The sequence below is a fragment of the Pelodiscus sinensis genome, chromosome 2 (assembly GCF_049634645.1).
Source record: "Pelodiscus sinensis isolate JC-2024 chromosome 2, ASM4963464v1, whole genome shotgun sequence".
Taxonomy (NCBI): domain Eukaryota; kingdom Metazoa; phylum Chordata; order Testudines; family Trionychidae; genus Pelodiscus; species Pelodiscus sinensis.
The window spans coordinates 219,731,408-219,743,479 of record NC_134712.1 but is presented as its reverse complement, the minus strand read 5'-3'; the positions used below and the strand labels follow the sequence as shown (position 1 = coordinate 219,743,479).

The 12,072-nt window shown below is 45.7% G+C and overlaps 1 protein-coding gene across 1 annotated transcript in view; it reads right to left on the bottom strand.

The window, feature by feature from the left end:
• CACNB2 (calcium voltage-gated channel auxiliary subunit beta 2) overlaps positions 1-11,830 on the bottom strand; it is a 384,628-nt gene extending 372,798 nt beyond the window's left edge. Inside the window, exon 1 of the mRNA XM_006119502.4 lies at positions 11,187-11,830. Within this exon, the coding sequence (XP_006119564.2) occupies positions 11,187-11,294 (108 nt within the window). The 5' untranslated portion in view covers positions 11,295-11,830. The remainder of the gene's footprint in view (positions 1-11,186) is intronic.
• Between the last annotated feature and the right edge of the window lie 242 nt (positions 11,831-12,072).

Here is a 12,072-nt window from a genome sequence, read left to right as displayed (position 1 = left end):
AGGGACACCACTCCTACCCCCTGGCTAATACCACTCCATGGACCCAACCTCCATGACTTGATCTCACTTCCCTTTAAACTCTCTTCTAGTTGTAGCCTTCACAGCCTCCTGCAGCAAGGAGTTCCACAGGTTGACTCTTTGCTTTGTGAAGAACAACTTTCTGTTACTAGTTTGAAGCCTGCTACCCATTCCTTTCCTTTGGTGTCCTCTAGTCCTTCTTTATGGGAACTAATGAAGAACCTTTCTGTATGCACCCTCTCCACCCAATTCCTGCTTTTAGAGACCTCTATCCTGTCCCCCCTCCGTCTCCTCTTTTCTAAGCTGAAAAGTCCCAGTCTCTTTAGCCTCTCTTCATATGGGACCTGATCCCAACCCCTGATCATTTTAGTTGCACCCCCCTCTCCCAGCCTCTCTCTTCCCCTCTCCCACCTCCTTTTCCCAGTCTCCCCCAGTTTTGTTCAATAAAGACAGATTCCATTTTTGAACACAATTGTCCTTTATTTTGTACATCAAGAAAAGAGGCTAGGGAAGGGTAAGTGGAAGGAGGTGAGGGAGGAATGGGGCACGAGCCCCCGATGGGGAGGACTGGGCTGGCTCTGCGGGCTTCTGGGTGTGGAAGCTCTCCTGCAGCCCCCCAATTGCCCCCTCTCCCCAGATGGCAGCCTGCGGCAAGTGCAGCCGGGCTGATGGCCGAGTGCTGTGATGTGCCCAGTGTGGGCACTCCGGGCACTCCAAGCCAGGACTGCTTTGCAAGTGGGGCACCCCTGAGAACTGTCTGTCCGGGGTGGGGGTTGGGACCCTTTAAGCGCAGCCCTCGGCTAGCCTGAGACAGCAGCTCCACGCTCTAAGTCCTCCTCTGATGCCCTGCCGGCACTGCTTCTGGCCATCCGTAACCCCGCTTCAGGGTCCACTTAATATGGACATGCTAGTTCGAATTAGCAAAACGCTAATTCAAACTAGTTTTTTAGTCTAGATCCGTTAGTTCGAATTAGCTTAGTTCGAATTAACTAATTCGAACTAAGTTAGTTCGAATTAACGTTGTAGTGTAGACGTACCCTTAGATCCCTATCCTATACCCCAATATTGTGCTCCAGCCTGGAGCTACGAGAGCAGTGCCTTCAGCACAGAGCTACCAGGTCACCCAAGCCTAAGAGCTGGAGGGATATGCCGGTCACTTCCAGGAGCTGCCCTAGGTAAGCACCACTTACCTGGAGCCTGCATGCCTCACTACCTCTCATGCCCTAATGCCCTACCCCAGCCCTGAGTCTCCTTCCACACCTAAACTCCCTCAGAGCCTGCACAGCTCATCCCCTCCTGCATCCCAAACCTGTGCCCCAGCTCTGAGTTCCTGGGCCCCAGCTCAGGGGCTCCTTTTATACCCCAAAACCCACATCCCTGGCCCCACCCCAATGTCCACACCCTCAGTCAGAGCTCTCAGTTCCTCCCACAGCCCATTCCCTGTCCAGTTTTGAACCCCCCTCACTCTGAATCCTTTGGCTCCAGCTCAGGGGCTCCTTTTATACCCCAAAACCCACATCCCTGGCCCCACCCCAATGTCCACACCCTCAGTCAGAGCTCTCAGTTCCTCCCACAGCCCAATTCCCTGTCCAGTTTTGAACCCCCCTCACTCTGAATCCTTTGGCTCCAGCCTGGAGCACACTCCTGCACTCCAAGCCCCTCATCCCCAGCCTCACACCACAGCCCACACCTCCAGCTGAAGCACTCATCCCTCCCACGCTACAGTCCCCTGCCCCTGCTAAGAGCCCCCTCCCACAACCCAAATTCATCATTTCTTGCTCTACTCCAGAGGCTGCTCCCCTTGCTGGAGCTTCTCCGCATCCCAGCCCTCTATCCCAGCCTGGTGAAAGTGACTGAAGGTAAGGGATAGCTATCAAGAGAGGGAGAAGAATTGAGTGGGGGGTGACGCCTCAAGCAAGGGTGGGACAAGTGTGGGCAGGTTTGTGTGATTAGAAAGATGGGAACCCTACCACTGCCCTTGTGTCAGCCTGCACTATGCTGTTGCCATTACTGCTGCTAACAATGTCTCCTTTCTGGAGTGTTCTGCTTCTTACCAGTCTCCCAGTTTTCTCGGGCTACCTCTGTTCTGCTGCTGGATCTTCAGAGGGCCAGCTCCCTTCCCACACAGACACTTTCAAAGAGTTTCTTCCATTCCCACTCTATTAGTCAGGCGAGGGGGCTTGGTCTGCTCAGACCAACTGCCCCCTTAACTGCCAGGGAATCTTTTTCCTTCTGTGGACTTACTATGTTCCCCAAGGTGACAAGAGAACATAGCAAGTCTGCTGTTCATCAGATTCATCACACCATATGTTAAAATCTCTCTGCCTTCAGGAGTGTGTAACTGAGACACTGGATCTTGGTAGGGTTGCCAACCATCCAGGATTTTCCCAAAGTCTCCAAGAATCAAAGATGACTGTGTAATTAAAGATTGTCTTGTGATGAAACCTCAAGAAATACATCCAACCAAAATTACAACCCCAGTCAGGAGGCAGATGTGCTCATCCCAGCGCACCTGCTGCACCCTTTAAGACTGGGAGCTATTACTGTAGGTCTGATCCTGCCTGCTCCTACTCATATGCCCAATAAGAATTTGCACAGAAAGCTTCCTGACTCAAACAAGAGAACAGAAATGAGACACCAAGCTCTGGGAAAGACCAAGGGAGGTCTCTGAACCTGTCAAAGGGTATGTCTACACTTGCACCCTACTTCAAACTAGGGAGCTAAATGAAGCATACTGAAGTTGCTAATGAAGCGCGGGATTTAAATATCCCGTGCTTGATTGGCATATTCGCGGCCGGTCGCCATTTTAAAATGCCAGTAGACCGAATTAACTCGCCGCGTGTAGACACGGTAGTCCGATCCAAAACCCTTCCCTCGAATTAACTGTAACTCCTCATGCAATGGAGTCACTGAAGCTCTTAGGAATGTAGGGATTAAATATTACTGGAGCTTCTCATTTAAAATGGCTTCTATTGTAAAAACCAGGAATATGCCCTCTAAAAGGAGGTGAACACACATTAAAGGAAAGTAGGGGCTGCAATCACTATAGAGCTTCAGATGGACCCAGAATGAGGGCAATAATTGATGGCATACCACAAATAACTGACAAAAAATGCTTCCAGTAGAGACTGGTCACTCAAACCTACCACTGACAAAGAGCAAAGTGATGCTGGCTGAGCCCCTCAACAGTTCAGAGAAGAATCAAGACAAATTGCTTTTTTAAATCTGCCCAGGCTTATCTTCAAGTCTATTACCATTTTTTTCTATCATAAAAGAGAGTGACACTGGAAGAAGCTTACCACATCCAAAGATCAGGGTGGAAAACACTGCATCATTCTGGTGATCATGCTGGAAGCCTAAAAAGAATAACTTGGATCTCATCTCTTCCTAATTCTAATTTACTTTATTCAAGCATTGTCTTGTTGGGTCTGGCAGCTGAGAAATGCTGATAGATGAGACTAAAACCTTCAATAGCTCCATAGTAAGCAGCGATAAAATTAATTAAATTAAAGGTAACAGGATCTCTTTGGCTATTAATTATGTTAGTTTGTGGTTTAATATTAACAAATGAAGGTATTGCAATAGAATAATACATTTGAAGATAGGTGAAATGGGGTATGTTTGTATGAAGTAAATCAGCTATAACTAGTCAGAAAAGGGTGGGTTGAATATGCTGCTTCTCTTCTGGCTGCTCACTAGAGGGTGTTCTGTGAATGAGGAGAGGAAGATTCCATGGCAGATGGATTATATGTGTAGATCTAAGAAAAAAACAGTGAGGGCAGCTGGTTCCTGGTGACTCCTCAGGTGACTAAGATGGGGTTCTGGCCCATATGCCCAATGGATCAATCTTACTTTAAGAACAACAGGATACATGGAGACATTTGTAAATAATATTCACAAAGTGCAATAAAAAGATACATTACACAATCCTCACTCCAGAACAGCAATTCCCTCCAACAGTCAAAACTGAACTATTGTAAGGAACTGAAATAAAATGTGCTCAGCCCACTGGAAACTAAACACCTTCACACACACTCAGAATTATAATATTAGAGAATAACCTAAATGTACATATTAGAAACAAAAGCAAGAACTTCTGAAATGTGGAAGACAGAAGCCCATTGAAATAGAAGGAAACAGGATGGGTTACAGAGATCCCCTTGAGACTGTAACTTGATGTGCTCATAGCATAGTGTCCAACCACCCTGTCCTGCTGAACCAGTAGCTCTGGTCTCACCCAGCAAAGGCATAGAGTTGGGGTTACATCCCACAACAGAGCAAGACAGACACTGAGCATAGCTCAGCTCTGGGAAGGCTCAATTGTAGGGACTTGACACAGCATCTAGGTACACAGTAAGGATGATAAATTGCAGTTAATTTAGGAGTCGAGTAGTTGATGGAATTTCCATCGACTACTCATCTAGTCAATAGGCATTTCTGCATTCCTCCTTTGAAATGGAGAAGAGCCCCTACTGGGGCTCTTGTACATTTCAAAGGAGGAATGCGGAACTTTGCCTACAGCTCGGGGCCAGCAGGAAGTCCCACTGACTCCGGACTGGATGCGGATGAGCAAGTATTGAAATGTACAAGAGTCCCCAGCGGGGGCTCTTGTACATTTCAAAGCAGCAGCACAGCATGGAGCCCGGGATCAGCGGGAAACTCAGTCCCCCACTGTCCCCGGGCTCCATGATGCGCAGCCAATTTGATATGCCCTGCGGAGCTGGGGTCAACTGGGAACACCCCAGCTGACCGTGGGTTCCGCGCGCCATTTTCTCAGAACCCGGGGTCAGCTTGGGAGTCCCCAGCTGACCCTGGATTCTGGGTAAATGCCACACTGGAGCCCGGGATCAGCTGGGGCATCCCCAGATGACCCCAGGCTCAGCTGTGAGTGCTGCCCTTTTGAAATGTTGAGGTGGAGTTCAAAGGGGCAGCGCAGCGCAGCACAGCTGAGCTGGGATTAGCTGTGCGGTGCTGCCCTTTGAAGTATCTCCTCCTCCCCCCACTCTCTGCCTCTATCTGATAGAGGCAGCCAGGGCGGGGGGTGGAATCGACTAGCTGACTGACTATCTGATAAGCATTTGCTTATCAGATAGTCAACTAGTCTTTAATATCCTTAGTACACAGCCCCAGTAGGTTCAAACCCCCAGATAAATCTGTCTTACTCTGCATAAAAGTTTTACACAGAGCAAGCTCATAAAGACGTGTGCTCCCTTTATCAAACAAAGAGATCTTTGTACGTCTGTTGCTCCTCCAAGTAATAATTCTTTACACTGGATTTAATAATAAACAATAGTGATTTATGCCATATAGACAGTAGGGTTTCAGTGGTTGCAAGTGCTAACAGACCAAAGTAAAATACTAAGTAACATAAAACAAAACATGCCAGCTAAGGCTAATACCCTGGAGCTATGACTACACTGCTCCCGTTTTGTGCAAAAAATATACAAATATCGCCATGCCTCATTTGCATAATTAATGAGTCTCCATTTTTGCACAAGAGGCTTTTGCGCAAGAGCTGTTCTTCCAAATTCTTTTCAGGAAGAAAGGCTCTTGCGCAAGGAGGGGTTTTGTGCAAAAATGGAGCCTCATTAATTATGCAAATGAGGCACGGCGATACACCATGCTTCGCCTCATTTGCATATTTTTTGTGCAAAACAGGGGCAGTGCAGACATAGCCTAAGGGTATGTCTAAACTACATTTCTGTCAAAAGAGGGATGTAAATTACACAAATCAAAAGTGCAAATGAAGCGGGGATTTAAATATCCTGCACTTAATTTGCATAATCACAGCACAGCAGTCTTTCGAAAAAGGGTATTTTGAAAGTGAAACTGCTGTCTAGACGTGGTTCTTTCAAAAAAAAACAACAACCCGTTTTCAAAAGATCCCATACTCCTCAAAAAATGAAGGTTTTTTTTCAATTCCCCCTACCTCAATTCCCCCAGCCCTTTGGAAAAGTACAACATTCAAGATGGATTCCAGCACCAGGTGGCATGGTCAAATGTCTCTGTAGGCCCAACCACAATCCAGGCTTACAGGAAAAACAATATTATTACAGATCATTGTCTTGAACATCGAGCCATTAAATTCTCTGAGTACTGCTAATGGCATTCATTAGCATCTCTTGATATATAAATGGGCTTATACTTCATAAATCTAATTTCATATACAAGAATGATACATGCACACAAATAGAATATATATATATTCAGGGATTACGAGATCTCAATGGATAGGTTACATGTCCCAGTTTGCATAAAGCATATTTGAGTTATGCATATTCAAAAACACATTTCCATAAAAAACATGGGAGTGTAGCATTACAGAAGGGAGCTCCTGTTGCCACAACAGAGATCATCACAATAGGACTGGAAGTTTGAGACTCTATAAAAAAAATATGACAGTTTTTTTTTTAAAAAGGAAAATATATAGAATATGCAGCTGCATAGGGCACCACAAAATGTGGGCACCATCAATTGTCCAAAATTTCATGGGGCGCTAAGCAGCTGTGTGCTGTGTATCCCACACCATTCAAGGCTGTGCCCAGCCAGCTGTTTCCCCACCAGCTGCTACTCAGTGCCCTCTACTGAACCTCTGGCCTGCAGTTCAAATCATGCCACTCACCACCTGATTCCTGCACCTCCTGCCTGCACCTCCACTAGGGCCGCTGAAGAGGAAGAGGATGCAAAAGCAGTAGCTGCCCCAGAGACTGGAGATTTCAAAGGGCTTGGGCTACCCTGGCCACCGCCATCCCTACTGCAGCAGTGGCAATGAACCTGGACCCTTTAAATTTCCACCAGACTCCAGGCGGTGCATGCTGGGAGGCGCTAAAGGTCAGGCTTGGGTCAGCTAGCCCCCAACTCTGCCCCTTTCACTCAAAGCCCTGCCCCTTCTGGGGCCTGGTGCTGCCCTCACCTAGCATGGGGCTCAGCAAGTCTCTCCACAGACCCGTCCTCCACCAGCCTTCCTACCCTATTCCTCCCCATATATCCACGGAAGCCCTGGGCTTGTCCCCCACAGTTCCTACTCCTTATTGCCCATAGCCCTTAAACAGAACCTCTTCCCACCCCATAGGAGGGTGCTGGTGCTCAGGCTGAGTAGGGCACCATGATTTGTAAGGACAGCCCTGGAAACAAGAAAAAAGGAACTTGTTTTCATTTAAAATTTGTCAAGCCATTAGGAAATTAATTAACTGATAACATAGAAGGAGGTAAAAGAAAGGGCAAAATGAGAAGGAAATAATTGGGAAGGAGTTCAACTTCAGATAAGACATTTCCCCTCTCAGCAGGTTATTTCATAATTGCCAATTACAGGATTTCAAAAACCTTCCCTTAAGTGTATCTCGCTCTAGCCTCTTCTAGAGACAGGATAATGCACTAGATTAATGGTTCTCAAACTGCAGTCTACATTTTGCTTGGAGACCAATCAGCACAGAGATGCAGTTCACATGACATCCTCAGGGCAATATAGGTACAGCCATGCAAAACCGCAGATATTCACTTCATATCTGCAGACTTCCACATGGAAATTCCCAGCTCATTTTTGCGGATACAGAGATAAATTTGGTACCCATGCAGGACTCTAAATACAGGTGGTATTGCATATGGCCTGAAATGGTGAATAGGTTAAGAAGCACTGCACTAGATAACCAGTAGACTGATTTGGTATGGCAATAGACCTAGGGACTGAGATCACAAAAACAAGAATTTAAAAGCAGAATTTGAACTGTGGACTTATTAAAAAACAGGACCAAACAGATACAAAAATTGCAGTGGAAGAATGGCAAATTGTTGCCATTCTTACACTATAAATAACTGTGTTGATGTGTCTTTTTTTAAAAATTACTTAATTGTTAGAGTGATGTGTTTTCATTTATTTGGATTTTTCATTGTGAAAAATTGATGATGTAGGAAGTCAAGGGGAAAAAAATAAGGGTACTGAGCACTCCAAGTGCCCACCCATTTAAATTAAAGTTATGGGTGTTCATGACCTCTTAAAATGAGGCATTCAGTGTCCTGACTTCATTCTGATAGGGTCACAATTAAGGCCTCCATGGACTTGTGCATACTTCCACTTTAGGAACCGTCCCATTGAAGTCATAAGACTGTGCCAGATTGGAGACCTAAGATTTTATCTAAAATCTTACCTACACTACAGAATGTGCTAGTCATTACTATGTTTAATATTTATTTTAAAGTAGCACTCAACCAGAGGTCACACTCAAGATCAGACCTCAATTATGCTAGATGCTGCACAAACACAGCCATAACAAGCTATTTGGGACAGGACTAGCAAGTTTCAAGCATAATTTCCTTGATCAATGCGCCCAAGGTCTTTATTATCTATGCAAACCATGTTCCAAAACAATAATATAAAAATCTTGCAACAGATTAACCTCAGCGGCTGTCAGTGGCTCAACAATATGGAAACAAACCTTTAAGTGTAATTGTTCCTCAAATTTCTATAATAGGCTTTGGCCAAGCTTTGTTAATACAGACTATAATATATAACCAAATAAAATAAATATGCCTAGCATAGGTAAAATCCTAGGGTAGAACGCAGTTTTTAATCTGGTTCCAAAGTTCAGTCACATCCACACAAGTAAAGCTAAGATATACAATGATATTTCTAAAGTTATCATTCCTGTAACAATGCTAAAAATACTTCAAGGAGTGACATTGCTGCATAGAACTTCAAGAGATCTTTGATATCACCATTGGGATTATTGGTGTGAAATACTTCTAGCAGCACCAGAGAACATAATAAGCCTAGGTATCTTAAATGTGTGGTTAAATGGACATTATTATAATACATGTAGTACATTAAGTAATGGATCACATACCCTCTACATTTAGCCTCTTTCTCATTGTGATTATTTTAATGGCATCAAGTTTTTTCTGTAATCGTTCTTCAGAAATCATGGAACAAAAGGATAACACTCTCTCATTGCAATAAAATGCTAAGGAATTAATTGAATTTTAACACTGTATTCAGACAAAATGATCTTTTATTCCAATAACATTATTTATTTGATAAAAAGGATTACATATGATTAGGCTATGGTGTCTAAAGGCTACTATTGTTTTGTCTGATGGGGTACTTTGGTACAGAGAAGTGAAATTTGCTCACTGCATTTACTAAAAAGCTTCTCTATCTTTACCAAAAGGAATAGCCACCATTTGTGTTTTAGCCATTCAAAAGCCAATTATATAAAACAGAATACAAGTATTTTTCCTGAGAGACAAATAATGCAGGGTGGTGTTGATGAACTAGCCCTCCAAAGAAATTCCTTTATGCATAATTAAAACCACAGATAAGGATGAATTCTATGACCAATAGTGTACATTTGTCCACATGAGAAAACCATTGGGGTGCATCTACATAGCACCCTAAGCTCGAAATAAGATACTCAATTTGCACTACACAAATTGTGTATCTTATTTCAAATTTATTTCAGAATAGCTTAGTTTGAAATTTGGTGCATCTACACAGCGCCAAATTTCGAAATAATGCACTATTTCGAGCCATCCCTTAACCCTCATGCAGCGAGGTTTACCAGGATGGTAAAATAGTGTACCCGTTATTTTGAAAAATATTTTGAAATAATGGGCAGCTTGTGCAGACACAGGGTAGCTATTTCAGGATACCTCCAGCATCTCGAAACAGTCATGCAGTGTAGCTGTATCCTTACAGAATTCCACACAGTTGTCAGTCCCTGCTCAGGTTAGGGTACAGACCAGAAGAGAAGTATTTGTAAATCAGGAAGTAGGTTCTAGGGCACTGCTGTGTGGGAAGATTTGCCAAGCATATGCCTACATTGCTCTATTTCTGACTGTAATATCATAAGCAAAAAAGAAAAAAATACACTTGTTTCCACTTTTTTTAAACAAAATGGTTTTTCAATAGCTGAATTATTATTTTTTAAAGATGATCGTCAATAAAAGTCAATTTGACAGACTGAGACCATTTTCACACAACATTTCTAATTCTATTTTTTTGTCAAGCCAACAGACCTCCTTTTCAACTAAAATAAAGGATCAGAGGCAGTTTTGACAAAAACAAAAAAGTATCACCTCTTAGTCCTAACAAGAACCAGAGCATTCAGTGTTTCAAATGCACAAAATCAGATATTAGTATACACTGGGTTTTAAAATAGTACACTGTATCTCTGCAGACATGTTAGGTAAATCTAAGAGATATTTTACAACATTCACATACTAAACTAAAGCTTCCTCTCAAAATGCAAGATCTTCAATAGTTCATTAATCTCTATTTCTCCATCACAGACCTGCATACTCCCTAACCTGCACACAATACAGATTACACTTTAAAAGTATTAATTTACAAGATGGTAAGCCCACTTTACTAGTTTTATTCTAGAATCTATAAGGTGGGATACACCTTTATCCCAGCCAAAATCCTTACTCTAGCTGCTTTAAATGGCATCAATTCTGTCTTCCCCAATAAAGCAGAATTCCTTATCTATGGTGTGAGGGGGGAGGCAGCCTGTAGAATAGGATTGTAAGCAACATGTATGCCACACCAAATACAACAGGTGATTAGAAATGGGAAATCAACCCTTTGCTTTAGAAAGGAGGGCACAGAACACCACAGTCATAGTTAGGTATTCTGACATGCATCTACAATGAAAAGGTGTTCAAAGCCTCTATTGCACCGAACACCTCAAGGCATGAATATATGTTCATTATGTGACATTTTAAGGGGGAAAACGGACCTCAGATCTCTTCTAAGAATGATCAAACTCCCCTTCTAGAGGGGAATTGAAGTTGAAGGGTAACGAGTTTGGGAAATCCAGCTGTTCTCTTCTGATCTCGCGGAGGCTTTTCTAATAGCTGGGAAGGGTTGGACAGCCCAGGACTCGTTTGAAAGCGTTTCTTTGCAGCTAGCCCTCTGTGTTGAGCGTGAGGGATGGATGTTGTAGCCAAGACGCCACTCATAGGAGCCAGGGATCGGATTAGCTTAGCACATCTGTCCCTACGGGGGAGAGTAAACCTCCCTCGCCCAGAGCTGTCCATTATTATCCAGATGGGGGAGGAAGATGGAAGACAGAGACTAGTGGAGGGGAGCCGGCGAACACCACAGCCAGGGACCCCGGGGAGGCCCGGAGAGGTCCCTACCACTCCCTCTTCCTCCCCCCCCGCCCCAGTACCTGCGCTGCCGTTGCGGCGGGTGGGGGGTTGTCCAGCAGCTCCATCTGCAGCTCCTGCGCCGCCGCCGCCGGAGTGGGAGGCGATTTGGACATGTCGCTTTGGACCATTGGAGAAAAGTACCAGCCGGCTGCGCCCCGCCGTGAATCAGTGCAGAGCCCCGCGCCGCTGCCTGCCCGGCTCCCTCCCTCAGCGCCCTGCCATGGGCAAGCCTTCAGCGCCGGGCTGGCAGCAGGAAGAGGCGGCGGCCGCCGGGAGGGAGGGTCCCTGGGACTCCGCGCGGCTGCCCGCGCCCGAGCTGCTGTTGCTGCTGCTGCTGGAGACTGGAGCGCGGGCACCGCCAGGCTGAGGGGGAGGAGACGGGGAGGCGCGCTAGGAAGCGGCAGCGACCATCTACCCCCACGAGAGCGCCCGGGCACGGGGCGAGCCGCGCCGAGAGGCCGGGGGAAACTGGCTGCGAGCGCGGCGCCCGGCGGGCGAGCAATCACCGCCCCCCACCTCCAGCAAAGTTTCTTCTGACGGGCGGGGCTTCCCACGGAGGCAGGTTGGAAAGGGCTGGATGCAGCCCAGTCCCCGCAGCCTCATCCTTCGCCTCCGCGGGGGCCAGAAACGCTCTCAAGTGGCTGCAAGCTAAGCCGGGGCAAACTTGGGCTGCTGCAGGACACATGCTGCCGACATGGGCTTCCTTTTATGGGCATTGCTCTTGATTTGCGAAGTGCAGCCTCTGAGCCCCACCCTGCGCAGGACACGGGGAGCCCCTGACCCGAGGAGTTTGCGGGGATAAAGACACGAGGGTGGACAAAAGAAACACATGGACGCAATTTTAAAAATCCTCATATTTCTATCCTCTGTGCATGAGAGCGCCGATCACTTTTTAAACGCCTCTGG